This window comes from Brassica napus, chromosome A2 (assembly GCF_020379485.1).
Source record: "Brassica napus cultivar Da-Ae chromosome A2, Da-Ae, whole genome shotgun sequence".
Classification (NCBI taxonomy): domain Eukaryota; kingdom Viridiplantae; phylum Streptophyta; class Magnoliopsida; order Brassicales; family Brassicaceae; genus Brassica; species Brassica napus.
In genome coordinates, this window is record NC_063435.1 from 3,408,858 (window position 1) to 3,433,271 (window position 24,414).

A 24,414-nucleotide genomic window follows, 5' to 3' on the forward strand; every position below is an offset into this window, starting at 1 on the left:
GGCTATCAATAACTAGATTTAAACAATAGATGATTCATCAATAATTAGATTTAAACAAATTTAGATCAATAATTAGATTTAAACAATAGATGATTCATTAGATTTATAGATAGTATAAATTAAATAAATATAATTTAATATTATAATACTATACTTTCATATGTTAATTATTTAAATATTTGTCGATGTTAACTTTTAAAATCATAAAGATTTTTTTTAAAATAATAAAAATCATATTATCTAACATTGATTAATCTTTACTACCTTAAACCAATGAAAACAAATTTTAAATTATATAGTTTATTTTAAAAATTAAACAAAAACTAAAAGTTTAATTATTTACTCGATAATATAAATCTATGAAGCGAAAAGTTTAATTTTTTAAAAACTTTCTAAATTTGTGAAATGTTACAATATCTTTGAATATGACAATAAAACAATATTTTACTAATCTTTATATATATAGCTACGATTTTAATAGCAAAATAATAATCTGAATATATATATATATATAGAAGAAGATATAAATACATGTGAAAGTTTGAAATAATCTATTCAATGAAAAAATATACCGTAAATTTATTATGTTTTAAAAATTAATAGACACATATATATTATAATATATACCAATTTAGAATTGAAAACACAATGTTTATATAAAAATAAATGAAAACAAAAATCTGCGCGGTTGCACGGATCGAGATCTAGTTTCAGTTAAAAGTTCTCTGGTAAAAAATTGTCCAAAAAAAAGAAGAAGTTCTCTGGTAAAACAAGAACAGAGGATTAGTTTTCTTGTTTCTGATTTTTTTGTGCCTGCGGATGGAGATAGTGGACAGATTGATTTCTAATGATTTTTTTCGTAAATATTTTTCTTAACAATGATTATCGGTTTGATGAAGTTGTAACTTTTTTACCATTTATGGAAGTTTGGGTTTTTGGCAGCTCTTTTACATTTTTTTTCAAAAACTTTTAATAATTTACTACCAACTTTTAAGAACTTGCTACTTCTTTTTCGCGTGTACTCAACCTTTTTTATAGTCAACCCTTATTAATTCACTTAAGTCCTTTTTTTACTGGGCTTATTCAATTTATTCTCTCGTAATCTTTTTTTTTTTTGTAAATACTTGTAATTTCATTTTCTCAAATAAATCATATTTTTAATGGATATAACTGATATATATATATATAAATGCTGTAAATTTTTGAAATATAAATCATAAATTGATGAGTTACGTTTCCACGGGTGTCCACTAATGGAATGATATCATTATCACATTTGTAACTTAAATATTTATATGAAACACACAAATTTGTAGTATTGTTTAGAATTTAGCAGTGGTGGTAATTTTTTGGGGTTTGATGTGTATCCACATCATTTATAGGTTCGACTTTTTTTATGAATTAAATTATCATCACTTGACCAGTCTGAGTTTCGGCTTCCAAACTCGGATCATACAGTGTATTAGCCAGTCCAATATGTAGCACTAAATGTGTTCTTTCTGAAGTGAAGCTGATCGGATTAGCCGATAAAGTTTATAAAAAAAAAGAATTTAGCAGGTTTATAAAGTAAAGTTGAAAGTATATACCACTAACATACTTTTTTAAATTTTAAACGGTCAATGCAATAGAGATGGACACTAAAAATGCAATGCGTTAAAAATGGGACAATCTCGAAAAGTGATTTTGTTAATATGTTGGTCATATCTTTGTAAAAAATAATGTGAAGGAGAAATCCTAAATAAATGACTTGTGATTTTGCTAGTGATTTAAACAAAATATTATGTCATATTACAAGTATTCTGACAATTAGGTAAGCATCATCTATAGATGGTCATATATTTTAAACATTCACTATGAACATAGGGTAACATATCTTTTGGTGATAGTTATTGTATATAGTTAATTTTTCTTCATAGACATTAAAAAATGGATTTTCACCTTGTACTAAATTAAAAGAGGCACAATATCAGACGGGCCTGTAAATATTCTTTACAGTATTGTGATATTATCATTTATTAATATATGTTAACAGAATCATTCAAACATAGTACAATGTTGTTGAATAATTAATTTGAAACCAATTATAAAAAAACATGTCATTGGATTTTTAAGATTTGGTAGGCCATGTTCAGAATAAAGTTTATTGTGGTTTAATCAAAGATTATTGTACATTGGATCTTTATTGTCTTTCATTTATATTAAAATGATTCCGGGATAAAGAATGTTAAAACTCAAAATATTTGTTTTTAATCGCTTTTATAAATACTGGTTTATCTGTTAAAAAAATTGTAATCAAAAACTCAGCAGCATATAAATAATTACAATAATTATTAATTCAGTAACAAGAAATTAGATTACAAGTAATTTCGAAAAAAAAACTAAACCTTTGAATCATTGTTGACTGTTGATATGTTATATAGATTATATATAGTCACTGATGTTAAAGAGAGGTCTAAGATAATATGATTAAGTTAAACCTGCTTAAAAACTCTACATATATATATAGTTGAGAGTTTACTAATGATTTTCCGATATTTGAATGGTTTGCTTAAATTTTGGTATCTTTTGTATGCACATAAAGTATTTATAGAATCATACTTTCCGAGTTTTAGATTTTGAGTCAAGGATCCGGATTAGATGGCATACTCGGTTGGTGTGTGGTTAGTAACACCGAATGGTGTGTGCTTTCAGCTTGTACATAGGCCTAGCTAATGCATAAAACAGAAGCATGTTTGTCTATAAGGTCTAAGCTGTAAAGTCTTCCATACGGTGTATTAGTTGTGCGTGATACAACGTGTTTGAGGGATGACGAGGACTAGTTTGTTTCTTGATATTTGTCAGTTTACTGAGATACTCTACTTAGTGTAGATTGAGTTATACGTTTTAAAAACCGTATAGATTATTCATAGTACGCCGTCCATGTGATCAGTGGCGGAGCCAGAAATTAATTTTACGGAGGTCATAATTAATTAATTTAATTTAAATTAATTTTATTTAAATATTATTTCAAATATCTTTTATATAAACTTTTGTCAGTTGTTTTAATTTTTAAGGAAATTATATTCAATAAAACAAAAGAATATAATGTTAAAAAATTCTGTTGTTGTATAGAGTTTTGAAACAAAAGTACGGCAAAACAAATAAAAAAGGTCAAATGTTTTTGTTAAAACAAAAGAAAGAAAACAATGGAAAGCGGGTGAAGTTTGTAAAACAAATAAAAAAACTTTGTTTGACCCATGTTTCACTTCAAAATCAGGTTTTTAGGCCCAAAATAATTAACTGAAAAGTAAAAAAAAAAGTTCATGGATGCAGAATTGAGAATTGAACTCTCGTGAGGGGGGTCAAAACTTGAGAATTGAACACCACTAGACCATTTGTTCTTTACGTAAGTAGTGTAACAAGTTCAGTTTTCAATATTTTAGTGGGGTCAGCTGACCCCCCTCCTGTGCATGTAGATCCGCCTCTGCATGTGATGGAACTTGTTATGAGGACATTCCTTCAAAGGTTCCAGATAGCCTTTATAGCGAGCTGAAACTTTGGACTGAACTTTATAAATAAAATCGATACCGAAAAACATATACTCCTTCAAAGGAGTATTGTTTGTTTTCCGACAATGAGCTAGATAACTAACTGAAAACATATCCCCTGCTTTACGCATGTGGATCATCACTATTTACGTACTATTTGTCAGGCTCTAAAAGTTACTACTTAAGTAATTAATAAGTTGAGATGCCCCAAATAGAAAGTATTCGATATGGTAAATTTTAGTTTGGTTTACTTTTCTGCAATAATGTTTAGCGTTGGAAATTGCAAACCACCCCCATTAAATCATGCAAACCCAGAGTCTAAACAATGCAGATTAATTTTACTTTAGGTCCGAAGGCTCCTCAATCTAAGGACAAATGTCTGTGAACATTATCTTATATTCATGTCCATACTTCATAAAATTAAGGTTTCTTTGACAAATAAGCGTAATGCCAACGTATAAAGACAAATCATCGTGTTGACATATAGATGTGTGGTGCGTTAAGAGTTTCTTCTGAATTTTTTTTTCCCGGTTTGAATTCAAATTTCCCAATTTCTATATAATATAGAAACCCAATTTTTTTCTCTCAGTATTAATATAATATGAACATTCAGTTACAATATTTTCTTATATATATAAAATTGAGCAGAGTTTAAATTGTGCGTTACATATACAAGAAATCCGGAAATTGTAGTGTATGTAGTGGAAAAATCAAAATCGAAATGACTTAATTCCCTTTTTGCTTTTTGGTTGATTTACTTAATTTTTGTTTTGTTTTTTTTTACATTGTGCGTTACATATACAACAAATCCGGAAATTGTAGTGTATGTAGTGGAAAAATCAAAATCGAATTGACTTAATTCCCTTTTTGCTTTTTGGTTGATTTACTTAATTTTTGTTTTGTTTTTATTACGACTCCAATAGAATATCTTTGAATTTCTAAGCCAATTTATCATACGTCTTTCCTTTTCCTCCTCCATCCAAGGCATTGATTAGTGATGATCTACACTTATTTTCTAGATGATTTATCCATTCATTTATATTTTGATTTTTTTTTTTAAAACAGGAGATACAAATTATTTTGATTAGCCTCAAATAAATTTTGTTTACAAATTACAATGCGGAATTATAATAACCACTCATTCTCTCAACTATAACATGTATAATGTATATAATATGTTATATACTTATATAGACTCTGAACAGTATGCAAAACATATTGGATTAGTTGGGTGATGTGAGTTATGACTCAGTTACTCGCTGTAAATACAGCTGTGGAGATTCTTTATTATTGATATATAAAATGTATAAATTATTTAAGAGCCACAAAACTCAGACACGTTGTTACCTAACTTGAGATACATATTATCGTTATAGAGGATAAAAAATGAAAGATCGTTATAGAGGAAGCTGAATTATTTTGACAAAAAGGAAACTTAACAATTAAACACTAGAAGACGAGACTTTAGCAGTATAGTTAGGCTAGGACATTCATATTAGGATCTTTCTCTTTTAAAAAACATCTTCATTAGTGGAAGCCTTTTGGTCTAATGGTTTAATTAAGGGTTCATTAATTTTTATACACCCGAATAACAGCTCAAATGATGCAGTTAAACGTAGATTTTTATAAGATATTGGTTTCAATTTTCGGAAAAAACGATTATTAAATAATTATGCAAATTAAGGAAGAAAGTTTTACAAGGTATCTTCAACATGGTACAAATAGACCTGGTCATGTATGAATTTTCATAGGACGGGAAAATGATATAGTTAGATGTTTATCCTCATAAGATAAGTTGTATAATTGTATTGTCGGTTGTGAATCGTTTGGTTAATCTATCAGAATTACGGGAACCATTTGGTTAATCTATCAGAATTACGGGACTCGCCTTGGTTTATCACCGGTGATTTTAATGACCTTCTGAGCCAAAATAAAAAAGATGGAGGACCTCAAAGACCAGAAGGATCTTTCACTGACATGAGATTGTTTTTTGCTGAAGGAGACCTCTTCGACCTACCCCATTCCGGTGATTTTCTCTCATGGCGAGGTCAGCGTGGAGACCATTTTGTCCGCTGTCGCCTGGATCGAGCTGCAGCAAATACCAGCTGGGTAGAAAGATTCCCAACAGCAAGAAGTGTCTACCTTGCTTATGAGGGGTCTGACCACAAACCTCTTATCTCAGTGGTTGAGCCAGGAAAGAAGAAACGACCTGGTCTTTTTCGATATGACCGTCGGCTCAAGGACATTGACGAGGTCGCGCAACTGATCAACACGGCTTGGACAGAGGCAACTGGTATGGCAGTAACAGAGCGTATTAAGATCATTCGCAGTGTTATATCCCGATGGAACAAGGAACACCAAGCCAACAGCCGGTTGCAGATTGACACGAAACGGCGTGAACTAGAGGAGGCACAGTCGAGCCCGACGAACGACACCCAGCTCATTCACAAGATTACGGAGGAACTGAAGAAGGCCTACAAGGCAGAGGAGGCTTACTGGAGACAGCGCAGCAGAGTTTTATGGCTTCGCTTGGGCGATCGTAACTCGGGGTTTTTCCATGCAGCAACGAAAAACCGGAAGAGGGCAAATGCCTTAACAGTCATTGAGGACAGCGACGGGACTCCGGTCTACAAAGAAGGGGAGATTGCTCAGGTTATAGTGAAATACTTCGGAACCCTCTTCACGTCCTTATCAGGAGAGCCTGCGGATATTAAGCAAATCGTAGATGGAGCCCTCCAACCGATCATCACCAACAGCGACAATGAAAGGCTGATCCTAAAGCCGACACCAGAGGAGATAAGAATAGCCGTGTTCTCTATTCATGCTGATAAAGCGCCAGGGCCGGATGGTTTCTCAGCTGGGTTTTTCCATACCCATTGGGACACAATAGGAGCTGACATTGTGAAAGAGGTCCAAGAGTTTTTCGTGACAAGCAAGCTCCCGCCAACCATCAATGAGACTTTCATTCGCCTCATCCCAAAGATCCGAAGTCCAAAGACGGTAGCCGACTACAGGCCAATAGCCTTATGTAATGTCTATTACAAAATCATCTCCAAGATACTCACCAAAAGGCTTCAGCCGCTACTTCCACACATCATCTCGGAAAACCAGTCCGCTTTCGTCCCTGGCAGAGCAATCTCGGACAACGTTCTGATCACGCATGAAGTTCTCTACTTCCTTCAAAACTCGAAGGCGGAAAAGAGATGCTCAATGGCGGTTAAGACGGACATGAGTAAAGCTTACGATAGACTCGAGTGGGAGTTCATTCGCTTAGTCCTAGAGAGATTGGGATTCCACTCTCGATGGATATCATGGATCCTAGAATGCGTTTCTTCTGTTACATATGCCTTTCTCATTAACGGCTCGCCTAGAGGAAAGGTTACCCCGACTAGAGGCATCCGTCAAGGAGACCCTCTCTCACCCTACATATTTATCATGTGTAGTGAAGTGCTCTCGGGGCTATGTAACAGAGCCCAAGAAACAGGTCGTCTGGCCGGCATTCGGGTTGCATGAAGTAGCCCCCAAGTGAACCATCTCCTATTCGCGGATGACACAATGTTTTTTGTCAAAGCAAACAAGACCAACGCCCTAGCTTTAAAAGAGATCCTCCACCAGTATGAGTGTGCATCAGGCCAATCGATCAACACCAACAAGTCTTCCATCACGTTCTCGCGTAAAGCTCCTCTCTCACTCAAGACGATGGTCAAAGACTGCCTACAAATCCCAAAAGAAGGCGGCATTGGCAAGTATCTCGGACTTCCCGAGCACTTTGGTCGGAGAAAAAGAGACATGTTCACTTCGATTGTTGACAGAATCAAGATCAAAGCAAGTGGCTGGTCTAACAAGTTCCTCTCAACTGCGGGGAAGATGGTCATGCTGAAGAGTGTCCTATCCTCCATCCCGTCACACGCAATGACGTGCTTCAAGCTGCCTCGCTCTCTTTGTAAACGCATACAATCTGCGGTAACTAGATTTTGGTGGGATGGAAGAAGTGGAAACCGGAAAATGGCATGGGTTTCATGGGCAAAAATGACGAGATCCAAACAGCAAGGTGGTTTAGGCTTCAGGGACTTTGAGAGTTTTAATGATGCCTACCTAGCAAAATTGAGCTGGCGCCTTCATAACAACCCTGCAGGCCTTCTCAGTAGAGTCCTAACCGGGAAATATTGCACAGATACCCCTTTCCTCAAAGCTACCCATAGAGGCGCGGAATCGCATGGTTGGAGAGGCATATTGATAGGTAGAGACCTTATTATGAGTAATGCAGGTTGGGCTGTTGGCAATGGAGAAAGTATCAATATCTGGTCTGACCCCTGGCTCAGTCACTCGTCCCAAATCCGCCCCATGGGCCCTGCTCCAGTGCAATTCAACGATTGGACAGTCAACCACCTGATGATGCCCTCCAGTACAGACTGGAACAGAGCTGCTATTCAACAGGTGCTACCGCATGAAGAAGAGAGAATCCTTAGTCTAAAGCCAAGCAAAACGGGTGCACCTGACAAGCTTATCTGGCTAGGAACTACTTCTGGAGAATACACGACAAAGTCCGGCTATCACAAGGCTTTGGAGCTCAGTGAACTGACTACACCACCTCCCACGACTGTGGACATGGACTGGAAGAACGCTATCTGGAACCTGCAAACATCCCCGAAGATTAAACTTTTCTTATGGAAAATCTTCCAAGGCGCCTTACCGGTAGGAAACGCTCTCGCCGCGAGAAACATAAGCATGGCTCAGCCCTGCATACGCTGCAACACAGACGAATCTATCAACCACCTGCTCCTTCATTGCGAGTTCGCACACAGAGTATGGAGACTGGCTCCCTTCTCCTCTTGTATTGATTCTAGAGGGTTGCTAGATTTGTCTACAGTTTGGCTTCAGCTCTGTAAGGCTACCTGTCTCCCACCGGTGGGAATCTCCACTGGCCCCCTTGCACCATGGATCCTATGGTCTCTATGGTTGGCCAGGAACAACCGCATTTTCAACAACAAAGAAACAACCCCGGAAGAGGTGATCACTAAAGCTATTGCAGCGGCTCAGGAATGGCTTCGGGAGCAAACCACAACACCAATACATCGACCTGTCGGACTAAAGCCCACGCCCCATGGACCATCATCTTTCACCAGCCTCCATTCTGATGCTGCGTGGCGATCGGACTTACATCTTGCAGGCTTGGGTTGGATAATTACGACGGAGAACCAGCCTATGCCTTTCTTGTCTCACTGCTTTTACGTTAGCTCCCCGCTGGTTGCGGAAGGATTGGCATTGCGCGAAGCCTTAATCTGCTGCATCACCAAGGGAATCCGGGCTGTGCGCTGCAGTTCTGACTCGCTTCAACTCGTACGGGCACTAAATGAGGATTCTCCCATCGCTGAAATTTACGGCATCACCTCCGATATTCGACATCTCATTTTAGCTTTTGATTTTGTGTCTTTTGTTTGGATTCAACGCTCTGAAAACAAGGCTGCTGATGGTCTTGCGAAGCAGGCCTTGGTAGATGCAACCTTTGTAGCATCTCCTCTGAACCTTGTCGTCTAAGTTTTCTAATTAAAAGTAGTGTTCCAAAAAAAAAAGTGTGTTACATATACAACAAATCCGGAAATTGTAGTGTATGTAGTGGAAAAATCAAAATCGAATTGACTTAATTCCCTTTTTGCTTTTTGGTTGATTTACTTAATTTTTGTTTTGTTTTTATTACGACTCCAATAGAATATCTTTGAATTTCTAAGCCAATTTATCATACGTCTTTCCTTTTCCTCCTCCATCCAAAGCATTGATTAGTGATGATCTACACTTCTTTTCTAGATGATTTATCCATTCATTTATATTTTGATTTTTTTTTTTAAAACAGGAGATACAAATTATTTTGATTAGCCTCAAATAAATTTTGTTTACAAATTACAATGCGGAATTATAATAACCACTCATTCTCTCAACTATAACATGTATAATGTATATAATATGTTATATACTTATATAGACTCTGAACAGTATGCAAAACATATTGGATTAGTTGGGTGATGTGAGTTATGACTCAGTTACTCGCTGTAAATACAGCTGTGGAGATTCTTTATTATTGATATATAAAATGTATAAATTATTTAAGAGCCACAAAACTCAGACACGTTGTTACCTAACTTGAGATACATATTATCGTTATAGAGGATAAAAAATGAAAGATCGTTATAGAGGAAGCTGAATTATTTTGACAAAAAGGAAACTTAACAATTAAACACTAGAAGACGAGACTTTAGCAGTATAGTTAGGCTAGGACATTCATATTAGGATCTTTCTCTTTTAAAAAACATCTTCATTAGTGGAAGCCTTTCGGTCTAATGGTTTAATTAAGGGTTCATTAATTTTTATACATCCGAATAACAGTTCAAATGATGCAGTTAAACGTAGATTTTTATAAGATATTGGTTTCAATTTTCGGAAAAAACGATTATTAAATAATTATGCAAATTAAGGAAGAAAGTTTTATAAAGTATCTTCAACATGGTACAAATAGACCTGGTCATGTATGAATTTTCATAGGACGGGAAAATGATATAGTTAGATGTTTATCCTCATAAGATAAGTTGTATAATTGTATTGTCGGTTGTGAATCGTCTATAATCTTTTTTGTAATTGTAATATCATAATAACTCAACGTTAGAAAAACATTTTCATTAAAAGAATATTATTTTTAGTGAAAGATTTCATTTGAGAAATTTTCAGTGGAGATGGCTTGGGATGCAATATGTGTGTAGTGGTACTACAAGTACATAAATTGACGACATGTTCTACGTCGTAAATTACAAAGTTGGCTGTCATAAAAAAATTGCGATAATAATACCTACAAAGTGTTTGAATTGAGTACATATTCTACCAGTAAAATAATACACACCATGTACAAAAACAAATAGTACAGGCCAGTTACCACATTGAGTTACACAAAATAATTAATTTGAACTCCAATCACAAAGAGCTCTAGATCTATTAATAACAAAAACCCATATATGCTGAAGATACACTTGCAAGCCTCTGGATATTCTCCCTAAATGTCACAATTGTTCATAATCTTTTGGAAGACCAAAACCCATTTTCTGTTACGTTGAATAGAATGCTACAAGTTTCATGTTAAAAATTTACCATACATAGAACTGTATGATGGTATTCAGGCATCAGGCTTGAGAGAAGTTTCATATTCTGGTAAATAACATCTTGAGCTCCTCTATACTGCTTCCATTCTCTCTTCAACTATTCCCTACGTTTCACAAAGGCAAGAAAAAACATTTCCCAGAAGTTTCTAACAATCAACACGTTTCCTGATATTAGACATAGCATCAACGATAGTTTTATATGGTAAACGAGGATTTGACGGCTGAGAAAGAAGAAAGTAACTTAGTGATATGAATCTTCTGATTTTGACTTCCTTAGTGGTCCTATACGATGAATACACATAACAGCTTGTTCCTCTACCGCTGGGATCTACCATGGATCCTATACGACACAATTTGGTTTTCTTAAAACTGAAACGGCTTCAAAACCTAATTTATATAGTGCAATACTCCTTTACAAACTTTTGAAAATTAACCAAGGTGGCATGAACTACTACTCCATTTCCATATTTTGCATGAGATATTACATGGTCTAATTAAACAATAATAATTGGGGATGTTTTTAATCAAAATTTGGTTCATCTAATAAAAGTTCATAAACTTAGAAACAAGATTGAAAGTTAAAAATACAGTTAAAATTTTACTTTTTTTTTATTTTTTGGAAAAAAGGTAAATGAATTAGCTTAAGATACAATAATATTGAAGAAAATTCATTTCAAATATTCTATAAATGAACTACCACGTCCCCGAAGTGTCCCCGTACTGTTTCTATGGTGTTTCCGTCCCGGAAACGTTTCCGGTACGGGTACGTGAACCAAACCTCCGTCCCCGTGCTTCATACCTATACGAACCAATATGATCTTTAAGTGACATTAAAGTCTTACCATGACAAAAGCATTGGGCGCAGCTGTTAGATTTATCCCCAAAAGTGTCATCAGGCATACGATTAGGTTGCCACCATTTTCAAGGGAACTTTGCTGTTCAAGAAGCGTCTTATCAAAACCTGGAAATTTAGTTGCCTTCATTGAAGGACTAGTGAACTCATCGAAAAACAGCTGATACTGTGTCTCCTTCATTGTTGGAGCAAAGAAACATAGCTGATGGAGCTTTCCAAGAATGGGTAAGCGTAATTAAGTGATATGGTCATTACAGTCTTCCTAGGACCCATTGCGTTAGCTAGAATCTGCAAAAGTGTTATGATATTATCTTATTACAAAACAGCTACATACGAAAATGATAAAATCTAAATGAAAAATCAAACAATTGTTTGTAGGTAGGCTAATGAGGTTATACTCCTCCTCTTGCCATTTTAATTGTGCAAGGAAATTGTATTGTAGCATCACTAGCTCCCTCCTATCGACATTAAGCAAATGGTAAATATTTCATCTAACTCGCACTAAAGACTAAAGTTGGCACACAATAGAAACATGCTTCTCCTCTAAACAGTATGCTTCCCAACATGGGTGAAGCTGTGTTTCTGCCTCAACAGCAATTTCCTTTCTCCAGTTGGGTCATCCAATGAAGTGCTTGCTTTTGATATGGACGAAGCTCAAACATAAGCTTATGTGGAATTTCCATTTCCTATTGCAAAAGTTCTTATAATTATTTTGCCAAATAAATTTTCTACGACTGAATATAAGATGCAAACAGTCTAGGAAATGAAGATATCTTTAATCCAAAAAATTACAAGAATGAATTCAAAGTTCAAGATTTTTTTGGCGTAAAAAAACTGTTTTGAGTAAACTTTTTAAAATGACTAAATTCCACCACTTTTTTTTTGAGAGGCATAATACCACTCAGCCGACAGAGAATTGAACTTGCAACTTTTGATGGTCGTCTGTGAAAGATTAAAGATGCTGATATATTAACCAGTTTTTACTTTGGAACTCGAAGATTGCTTCATAGTGGAGAAACTCTAAGGTGTAAATCTGTCTATGTATAATAAAAAAACAAAATAAAAAACATTTTTCACATATATATAACCGGTCCACTACAACAAAACTAATGAATATAAATAATTCTTTGCCATAGCTTCGCAGTGGACAGATCCTCGAGAGTAAACTCTGCCTTATTATGATGAAGAAACAAAAAAAGAGAGGCATTTTTACATATAAGTTACAGTCCATTACATTAATATTAATTAATAGAAATAATTCTTTCCCATCCCAAAAAACTGTTGTCACACTCACATCACTTGGGAGGAAAGGAAGTATCACTGCAGTCTATCAAACAGTTATTGACGGATCTCTCCAGCTAGGCCTGGGCATATTATCCATAATCCGGAACCGAACCCGAACCCGAACCGAAAAACCCGAACCCGACCGGTTATGGATCCATGAAAATACCCGATCGGTTTTGATATGCTGGTACTTTGGTTATCGGGTACGGTTCGGTTTAATCCGAAATCCGAACATAAACCCGAAATAACCGAAATAAATGTATATGTATACCAATGTGTATGTAATGTACTCAAGACACAAAGACACAAGTTGTAAGACGCGTTGTTATTTCCAAAGTTTCTTTCTTCATATCTTGTTCACTTCTCGAAAAACCTTTCACGGTGAGGCGATCCCTCTTCTTCCACTTCTCGAAAACCCTATTAAATTGAAAGAGTCTCTCATGATTGAATACCAAAACCTACAATTCTCTCTATCTCCACCATCTGCGATTTCCCGAAATCGATCTCAGGTACGAGTTGATATCATCTTTCAATTGTCTTCATCTCAATACTCTGTTTAGGCTCTGTTACAGGTTCTGTGTATATGAATGGATATTAGGATTTGGTTTATTTAGAATCGTTTTAGGCTATCATTTATTAGCTTTGTTCAATTGATAAACGATTTTCTGGTTTTCTTTTGTCTCAGATGGATTCATCATCAACTCCTCACCGAGTTCAACTTGACCACGAAGAAGAAGAAGAAGAATTTGCTACTCCTGATAGTGGAGGAAAACGTAAAGAATCCTCTGGAGCTAGTGGAGCAGCGGAAGATCGAAATAAAGTTGCGAGAGTTCTTCCTCCGAGGTCTAAAATCTGGAGCCATTACACAAGGACAAAGGAAAATCGGGACAGATGCCTTTGCCATTACTGCAAAAAGATGTTCTGTTGCAAATCAAAGTCAGGAACATCAAACTTATTGAAGCATCTCACTGTATGTAAGCAATACTTTGCGCATTCAGATGGCCAAAGCTCTACTCAACAAGTCATTGATGAAGAAGGCAATCTGGCGGATGCGAAGGTCAGTGAAGAAACTTTCAGAGAAGCAACCAATGAGATGATGGTGATAGGGGAGTTACCATTAGCTTGGATAGAAGGTGTGGCTTGGAAACACTTTTGTAAGAAGGTATGAGAGTCTAGTCTACTGTTATAAAAATATCCACCTTATACATAGAGAAGTTAACTAGTATCTAACATTATATGTCATTTATGTAGATGAAATTGTGGAAGCCTGTGTCAAGGAGAACATCAACCAGAGATATTGTGAAGATGTATTTGCAGAGGAAGGCTGTTATGAAGAAGTGGTTTAAAGCAAACAAGCAAAGAGTATCCATCACTACTGATATTTGGGTGGCTCAAGTAACCCGTAAGTTCTTCAATCTTAATGTGTCTGTTATTTTAAAATTTTGAATTGATCTTAATGTCTGTTATTTTAAAAAAATCGAATTGATCTAAATGTGTCTGTTATTTAAAAATTTTGAATTGATCTTAATGTTTGTTATTTTAAAAAATCGAATTGATCTAAATGTGTCTGTTATTTTAAAACTTTGAATTGATCTTAATGTCTGTTATTTTAAAAATCGAATTGATCTAAATGTGTATGTTATTTTAAAATTTTGAATTGATCTTAATGTCTGTTATTTTCAAAAAATCGAATTGATCTAAATGTGTCTGTTATTTAAATTTTTTGAATTGATCTTAATGTCTGTTATTTTAAAAAATCGAATTGATCTAAATGTGTATGTTATTTTAAAATTTTGAATTGATCTCAATGTTTGTTATTTTAAAATATCGAATTGATCTAAATGTGTATGTTATTTTAAAATTTTCAATTGATCTTAAGGTCTATTATTTTAAAAAATCGAATTGATCTAAATGTGTCTGATATTTTAAAACTTTGAATTGATCTTAATGTCTGTTATTTTAAAAAATCGAATTGATCTAAATGTGTATGTTATTACTCACAGGTGCAAGCTACATGGTGGTGACTGCTCATTACATTGATTCTTCTTGGCGCCTGAAGAAGCTCATCATTGGGTTCAAACATGTCATCGATCACAAAGGTCAGACAATCTCTAGAGTTCTTTTAGAGGTCTTAGCTGATTGGGGAATCAATAAATTGTTCTGCGCAACTGTTGACAACGCTACTGCGAATTCATCTGCATTGAGAAGGTTTCAGGCTGAATTCTCTTCACAGTCTCCAGATGCTTTAGTTTTAGATGGAGAGTTCATGCATTTGAGATGTAGTGCACACATCATTAACTTGATTGTGAAGGATGGGATGGCTGATGCAGATGAGAATGTGACTGCGGTTCGTAATGCTATAGTCTATGTTAGAGCTTCAGGGAATAGGATAACATCGTTTGAGCAGAAAGTTGATTCGGGTAGACTGACTAGAGGAAGCTTGCCTTTAGATGTTACTACTAGGTGGAACTCTACTTATCTGATGTTGAATACGGCATTGAAGTTCAGAGTTGCGTTTGATAAGATGGAGGCAGAAGATAAGCTCTACAACGATCATTTTTTGGAGCTGACCGACAAAGGAAAAAAGAGAGAAGGACCTCCACGTTACCATGACTGGAGATCAATAGAAAGATTATGCAGGTTTCTAGTGATCTTCTACAACTCGACCTTAGTTGTCTCTGCGTCTACATCTCTTAATGCTTACCGGTGTTATGAAGAGATTGTGACCATAGCAACTAACCTGATGGCGCTGAGCGAAAGCATGGATCATGAACTGAAGGATAAGGCAGTGGAGATGTTCAAGAAGTTTGACAAGTATTGGGATGGATTGAAGAACATCAACAAGATGTTAATTGTGGCAACAGTTTTTGATCCAACAAAGAAGATGGTGCTTGTGACGATGTGTTTTGATGAGCTTTATGGGGAGGACAGTTTGGAAGGGAAAGAGATGTACGAGTCTGTGATGAGTGTGTTGCGGAGTTTGTTTAAGGAGTACAGTGAAAGACATATGAGGTCATCAAGTGGGCAGACCGATCAAGCAACTACCAGCAACACTCAAGCATCTCAGAGTTCTCGAGAACTCTCCATGATAACACCTGATTTAGTTGATGATGGTATAGGTTATAAGAGGATTGACAGAAGGTACAAGTCCATGCTAAAGGAGATTGGAGTGAAAGAGAAGCGGGATGAACTGGATGTGTACTTGAAAGAAGGAGTTGAGAATCCAGAGTTGATTGTTGGTGTAGAGTACGATGTTCTTTCTTTCTGGAGGAGAAACTGTACCAAGTTTCCAATACTGTCACAGATTGCAAAGGATGTCCTTGCAATGCAGGTTTCTTCTGTCGCATCCGAGAGTGCGTTCAGTACTGGTGGAAGGATCATAGACCCATTTAGGAGCTGCCTTACTCACTTCATGGTTGAAGTATTGATGTGTACCGAGCAATGGTTGAAGCAAGACATTCATTGTGAGTCAAGGGTGCTTACAAATGAAGAAATTCTGGAGGACATTGAAGAGCAAGAAAAAATTGAAAGAGGTATGTGATCTAACATTATAACTTGTAATATATTTGCTTAAATTTGGTTTGTATATTGATCTGCCTATCTTTGTCTTTGGATCAGAGGAATTGATGGCTTATCAGGAGTAAGCTCTTCCCAAATATGACCAAGTTCCTTCGCCACAAGCTGGCTGCAGTTTATGTTGCAGTCTATGTTGCTGTTTTCTGTTTTCTGTTTTCTGTTTTCCTCTGTTTCTTTTCGGTTTGAGACTTTGTTGCAGTTTTCATTTTAAAAATTTGTGTTGCTATTTTTGGTTTGAGACTTATGTTGCAGTCTATTGGTGTGTTGTTGCAAACATTTTTACTAAATTTGAGTGGCATGTTTCTTAGTTATTAACTTGATCAATTTACTTTATGTTGCTAATATTTGCTATAATGTCCAAACGTGATCACTTGTTTCACTTGTCAATGTGATCAATTTGCAAACATTTGTACTAACTACTAAGCTTAAGTTACAAGAATTTTTTGTTTAGTTTGTCTTCTTTTGAATTTTACTTCAGTTAAATCCGAAACCGATACAGAACAACCCGAACCCAATTGATATATGGTTACTTCAGTATAATCCGAACCCAAACCGAAACCGAAGTGTTATATCCGATCCCGATCCGAATTTAAGAATTTCTTAAAATGGGACCTAGGAGGTGTTATAAAAAAGAACCGATATCCGATTTACCCGATCCGAACCCGAACGGGTACCCGAACGCCCAGGCCTGTCTCCAGCATAGGGGTGGGCGTTCGGGTATCCGTTCGGGTTCGGATCGGGTATTTCGGATTTTCGGGTATTTCGGTATAGAGGTGTAGAACCCGTTCGGGTATTTCTGTACTTCGGGTCGGGTTCGGGTATTTTAAGTTCGGTTTCGGTTATTTCGGATCGGTTTCGGATATTTAGATTTGAAGAAAAAAAATGAAAATTTTCATTTCTCAAATTTCTTGTATTTAAATATATAACTTTTCACTTAACTATTTTTTATTTTTAATAGATTGCATGGTTAATAGATTTGGACATAACATTTTCAAACTAAAAAAACATTAATTTGGTTATTGTTTTTAAATTTTGGATGTAACTTTTTGTTAATTGCTGAAATAAAAAGTTTGACATGCATTTTAAGCGAATAGCAAATCATCTTCTACGTAATTGTATGTATATCATATGAATTTAAAGTATGTGTAGTATCAATATAAATATTTTATATAAAATGAAAGATGTAAACTATAAATATAAGGTTAATTATCATATGTTCGGTTATTTTCGGATATCCATTCGGGTTCGGATATTACCCGTTCGGGTTCGGATATCCAATCTCTCATAATTCAATACCCGTTCGGATATTTTGCTACTTCGGTTCGGATTTCGGTTCGGGTTTTTCGGATCGGTTTCGGGTGCCACTTCGGATTTCGGGTAAAATGCCCACCCCTACTCCAGCATCCAAATTCCCGCCATTCTATTACTTAATTTTAAGCGATAAAAGTAAAAATGAAAACATTAAAAACGACGACGTTTAATGATATTCAGCGGGTCTGGATCCGGGTAACCCGATTGCCGAGTTGTAACTCGTTTCACAATAGACCACAAAACTCAGAAGTGAGAAGTTGCAGTGGAGCCATTCGTCTCTCTCTCTCTCTCGACACAATCGAAAGCTCTCTCTACGAAACCTCTCTAACTGCATCATTCATAGCGTTTATCAGAGGTCTCAGCTTCAATTCTCTCCTTCCGAATCCATTTCGAAAGCTCAAAGTGAAATCAAAACTTCAGATTTATAGCTGGATCATGGTTCTGATTCCTCCTGCTCCAGCTTCGATTTGCGTTGTGAGTTTCGTGGATCTTAGATTCTGATCTGGCAAAGGAGTGACCATAGGGATTGAGATTGATTTTTTAGATCTAGGGATTGATGGAAGGGAAGGTGGCTAGACCTAGAGGTAGACCTAGGAAACGCCCTAGGGGAGAGGATCAGAACGGTGTCTCTAACCGAGGGAAGAGACCGTTTCTGGAGATTAAACCGGCAGTTCCCAGATCCTTACTCGGTAGCTACGTGTTGAAAGAGTTTGATGACAGTAGAGTCTCTCTAGGGAAGGTAGTTTCCTACAGCTCTGGGCTGTACAGAGTTGAGTATGAGGATGGTGGTTTTGAGGATTTGAAAACTTGCTATCTTCGGAAGTTGATTATTGGGGATGGTTACTTTGATGATGAGTTGCGTTGTAGAAGATGTAAACTCGATGATCTTGTAATGAACAAGGAAGAGAAGAAGAAAACAGTGAATGAAGTTGAGGTGGCTACTACTTGTAGTAGTAGTAGTAGCTCAGGCTCTGGTGCAGAAGAGTGTGAAGAAGATAGCAGGGATCTAGATATGGAAACTACTACGTCTCCTCTTGTTCAAGTTCCTCCTGTGGATTTGCCTTGTTCGTCAGGAACGATTGGGATCCCTGAGGAGGCTGTGGTGCATCTGTTATCTGTATACGGGTTCTTGAGATCGTTTAGTGTTCAGCTGTATATCTACCCTTTTGGATTGGATGAGTTTGTGGGAGCGTTGAATTTCTCAGGACCGAATTCTTTGCTTGATGCTGTTCATGTGGCTTTGATGCGGGCGCTGAAGGTTCATCTTGAGAGACTGTCGTCGCAGGAGTGTGAAGTGGCTTCGAACTGCTTGAGGTAAGCGCATACAACTCTTGTTCTTTAGAGTTTTTCAACAGATGTGTTGCGGTAATTGGGTAATTGGTTTAACAAAAATCATTTCGGTTAAGTCTGATCTGCCGCTTAGACCGATTTTTAAAACACTGGACAAACCTTTTATAAGAGAGAAGAGAAAAAAGTCATATCGCTGAGAAGGACTGCAAAATAGGCCAACCTTTTATTCATAGTTTTATGGAGCTTGTTTTAGGATCTCCCTTATTTTAGTGGATAACAATTCGGAGATTTTGTTGCATTGCCATCTGCAGGTGCATTGATTGGAGCTTGCTCGATGCGCTAACTTGGCCTGTTTATTTGGTTCAGTACTTTTCTGCCATGGGACATGCAAGTGGGTCTCAGTGGAAAGTGTTTTCTGAATTTGTTGTGGAGAAAGAGTATTATTCCTTACCCGCAGTGATGAAGTTGAAGATCCTGCAAATTCTGTGTGATGACGTCTTTGATGTAGCAGATATAAGAGCTGAAATCGATACTCGAGAAGAATCTGAAGTTGGATATGACCCTGATGGAGTTAATGCTGATCTTCCTGAAAGTGGACCTAGAAGGGTCCATCCTAGATTTGCTAAAACCTCCGCTTGCAAGGAGAAAGAGCATAGTGAGTTTGTTGCAATGAACGAGCCTACAAATTTTAGTTCAAGACGTACTGATGGTGGCCTTAACGGAGTTAGCTCAGATCTGGATGGAAACAGTGATGAATGTAGGCTCTGCGGCATGGATGGTACATTGCTGTGCTGTGATGGATGCCCTTTAGCATATCACTCAAGATGCATTGGCGTGCTCAAAATGTATATACCAGACGGGCCGTGGTATTGTCCAGAATGCACCATTAACAAAATGGGGCCAGCGATTGCCCATAAAACGTCACTCAGGGGAGCAGTGTATTTTGGAGTGGATCCACATGGGCGGCTCTTCTTGGGTACATGCAACCACTTAATAGTGTATGTTTTCGTCGCCTTGTATCAGATTCTTCCTATCAAAATTTATGGAAATAGAGCTGATCTTTCAATTCTAATCTATGTGGAAAGTTGCGTTTGTAGTTTATACTCTATAGTCATCGGCAACTATCACTCAACTTGTCTAGAATTTACTTAAAAGTTGCTTGAATTATTTAGTTGTGGACGCTGATGGATATTTCCCTTATATTGCAGGCTTAAAATTTGTGTACATGCGGATGCAGATATCAAATACTACAGCGTCACTGACATTCCAAAAGTTGTACTGGTGCTTTTGTCTGCAACGATCCATAGACTGGAGTATATGTGTATATGCAAAGCGATCTCGGAATACTGGGGTCTGCCTGGAGATGTGATCTCTCATTTAAGAGCAGTGGAGGCTAATTTAGCTCGCATGCAAAAAGAAGGGGGAGATGAGGTGTCAGAGCTGATTAAGCCCGATAATGGAAGTAGTTCCAGTAGAAATAATATTCAAAATGCGTTTGGCCTCTGCGCATCTGCTTCAGGATATGCTGGGGGTCTAGTTTTAGGTAGATCAAGTGGAACGCAGGGGAAGAATTTCGTTGCTGGCGGCATTACACACAAGGGTTTATCATTTAAACCTCATGCATACATTAATCACTACTCAAATGGAGAATTGGCTGCATCAGCTGCTGCTACGTTGGCTGTCCTATTGTCAGAGGAAACCCATGAACCTGACCAACCCAAGTTTAGTAATGCCAAGAAAGCTGCCTCAAGTAACATCTTGCTACAGGTGAAAGCATTTTCGTTAGTTGCCTCAAGTTTCTTCTGGCCAAGTCCTGATAAGAAGGAAATTACCAGGGAAAGGTGTGGCTGGTGTCATTCGTGCAAACTCACATCAGCGAGCAGGAGAGGATGCATGTTAAATGCGGCTGTAACAGGGGCAACCAAAAGTGCTGTGAAAATTTTTAGTGGCCTTTTTCCTCTAAAGAACGGGGAGGGTGTGCTTTCTAGTATTGCAGCATATATCCTATACCTAGAGGAAAGTTTACGTGGTCTCATTGCGGGACCATTTCTCAGTGAGAGCCTTAGGAAACAGTGGCGTAAGAAGGTAGAGGAGGCCTCAACATGCAAAGCGATGAAAGCCCTCCTGCTTGAAGTAAGTGATTCGTTTTTCTTTCTAAAACATTTCTGTTCTTATCCACTTTCTTTTGCTATTAAAAAATAATTGTACATTTATCATCATTAGCCTTGTTCAGATTTGATATTGTCAACAATCTAGTGATATGTTAATAGTCTATAATTTGTCATTATATTTATCATGTTTCATTGGCATGATATGGTTCAATTTGCTTGTCTGCAGCTTGAGGAAAATATTTGCAGTATAGCTCTGTCAAGCGACTGGCTTAAACTAATAGATGATTGGCTAATAGAACATTCTATTTTTCAAAGCGCTCGAGTTACTGTTGGGGCTACACAGAAACGTGGACCTGGTAAGAGGAAGCAGAGGAACCAGGCTGAAGTTACTGCCGAGGGTTCTAATGATGATAGCTTTACTTGGTGGCGAGGGGGTAAGTTATCAAAAGTTATACTCTTGAAGGCAGTCTTGGTGAAGCCAATGATAAGGAAAGCAGCTTGGCAAGGTAACTTTGTTTGGCCAAGTTTTTTTAGTGCTTGGGTTTTATAACTCGGCATGATGCTAATTTGTTTGTTTTTCATTAGGTGGTCTGAAAAAGTTTCCTGAGTTCAATTATGGTGATGGCTCTTACATTCCTAAAAGAAGCAGGCGCTCAATGTGGAAAGCTGCAGTTGAAAGTAGCAAAAACATTTCTCAGCTTGCTCTTCAGGTTTGTCTCGATCATCAATGGTTTTTCAAATGATTGTGTCTCTATGTCTGTTTGCTGTTCCCCTAAATTTTAGCTGATTCTGGGGCAGGTTAGATACTTGGATACGAATATAAGATGGAATGAACTTGTACGCCCAGAGCAAAACCTACAAGATGTTAAAGGTCCAGAGACAGAGGCCACTGTTTTCAGGAACGCTAGTATACGGGACAAAAAGATTATAGATAACAAGGTTAGGTATGGAGTTGCCTTTGGAAATCAAAAGCACCTTCCGTCTCGTGTCATGAAGAATGTCATCGAAGTCGAGAAAACTGAAGATGGAAACGAAAAGTTTTGGTTCGCTGAAGCACGCGTTCCTTTATATTTGACCAAAGAATATGAAGAAAGTTTGCATAGGGTGGTCCATGTGCCTTTTATCAAGAAGCCAACAAAAAGAATCTCAAAGCTCCAGAAAAAGCAACTGAAAGCTTCTCGAGCAAATATATTTTGTTATCTAGCCTCTAGGAGGGATAACACGGAGAAGTGTTCTTGTGCGTCATGCCATCTTGATGTTTTACTGAGGTACTCTCTTTATAGCTCTCTTCACCTTTCAGGATATTGTTAGAAAGAGACTCGTGTACATCATTAACTTCTTGTTCTTGTTCTCTACATGTCTTTAGGGATGCAACAACATGCAGTGCTTGCGGAGGTTGGTATCTTATATTGTCTTTCTTTTCTATTGGGGGGTTTCACGGAAGAATTGGTTGTGTAAGCATGGAATCTTCTTTTTGCCTTTCAGGTTTCTCTCACAAAGGATGTACTATGAGTACACAACACACAGCTGAGAAGGTTGATATTCATGTAACATGCAAACGGTGCTACCTTGCAAGAGCGCGTTCACTAATCAATATCAATCATAGACATCCAACAACACCCTCTGTTGTGATCAATGGACAACATCAAAACGCAGTCACTCCAACCATTAAGACACAGATTAAGCCTCTTATTCAACAGTTTCAGTCTTCCAACACACGCGACAACGCTTCAGGAGCTAAACAAATCACTCCTGATTGTAATAAGAGTAAACACAAGACACTGTCTTGGGGAGTCATATGGAGAAAGAAGAACTTGGAAGACACAGGTGTTAGCTTCAGACAGCAGCATATTCTGTTGGCTGCACAATCTCATCAATACAATCCGGGACCTGTTTGCTGGATCTGCAAACTGCCGTATAATCCTCGTCTAACATATATTCATTGTACAAGCTGCGACAGTAAGAACAACTCTGAATAGTCTACATTGTCATTGCCGCCGCCATTTTGTTCTTATATATCTAATCCTAGCGTCTGTGTGCAGAGTGGTATCACATTGAAGCTATTAAGCTCGAGGAGTCGAAAATTCCTGAAGTTGCTGGATTCAAGTGTTGCAAATGCCGTCGCATACGATCACCAGAATGCCCTTACATGGATCCTGTACTCAAGGAACAGAAACAGATGAAAAACGTATGCTTCAAGCGCAAGAAACATGGGAAAGGAAATACAGGAATGGATTCTGATTCTGAAAGAATGTCTGAACCAAAAGACTCCATACCCTCTACTCCTTCGTTTACTTTCGAAGATGCGTTTGCTCCAGAGGATGATCCTCTCTTGGTGTCAGTTTCAAAAGTCGAGCAAATCACACCTAAGGGTATGGATTCTGTGCCGGGACCTCAGAAGCTACCAGTGAGGAGGCAAATGAAACGTGATGACACAGAAGGGAACAGTAGTCTTTCTTATACCGAGTTTTCAACGTATTCTGAGTCACAGACTTTTGTGAAACCAGAAATGGAGCCAACGTTGCCTGCCATGGAATGGGATGCATCTGACAACAACAACAACAGCAACAACATGGTTGAAGGCGAGCTAATGTTTGACTATGAAGACATGGAATTTGAACCCCAAACCTATTTTTCGCTGACCGAGTTGCTTACAGCAGATGATAGTGGCCAGTGCAATGGATATGGCTATGACAAAGATGCGACAGGGAACACGGATAACACAAACCCAAACCCTCAGGTTGAGACGATGGAAGAGTGCAGAACATTTATCTATGACAATACAATTCCATGTCAGATATGTATGCATGTGGATCCAGGGCCTGATCTCACATGCCACACTTGTAATATGACAATACATTCCCATTGCTCTCCATGGGAGGAGGAATCTGCTTTCACCGGAGGTGGCTGGAGATGCGGTCGTTGCCGTGAGTGGATGTAAGTTAAGTCACCACTTAAATTCTTTTTTTTTTCTCTAGCTACAGGCTACATCTGCTGCTGCAGCCTGTAGGGGTTTCTGATGAATAGAAAGAATGTGTATTCAAAAGTAGATTAAATTCACATGGAAGTAAAAGTTCTCTCGTTTGCAGTGGTATAAAAATAAGTTGATATTTTTTATTGTTGTTGTTGGTTGTCCCCTGCCTCTTGTGCTGCAAAGGAGTGTCTGAAGTCTGAACATCTTTTTGCATGGGATTAAGACTTCCAGACGTATTATGAAGTTTGGGATATCTGTGGTCAATGTAATACTAATACGAAAGTCTAGTGAAAAATGATGTAGATTTGACGAATGAATGAATGATCAGTGGTAATTTCAGTTA

At 37.3% G+C, this 24,414-nt stretch overlaps 1 protein-coding gene across 1 annotated transcript; it reads left to right on the top strand.

Annotated features, from left to right (window-relative positions):
- Window positions 1–17,941: 17,941 nt before the first annotated feature.
- Window positions 17,942–24,414, top strand: LOC106384577 (DDT domain-containing protein PTM-like). The gene is made up of 10 exons (XM_022700204.2): window positions 17,942–19,010; window positions 19,298–19,984; window positions 20,195–21,119; window positions 21,324–21,603; window positions 21,683–21,807; window positions 21,896–22,365; window positions 22,464–22,492; window positions 22,583–23,056; window positions 23,140–24,034; window positions 24,255–24,414. Exons 1-10 carry the CDS (start codon window positions 18,253–18,255, stop codon window positions 24,262–24,264), a joined length of 4,653 nt encoding a protein of 1,550 aa, XP_022555925.2. The 5' UTR covers window positions 17,942–18,252; the 3' UTR covers window positions 24,265–24,414.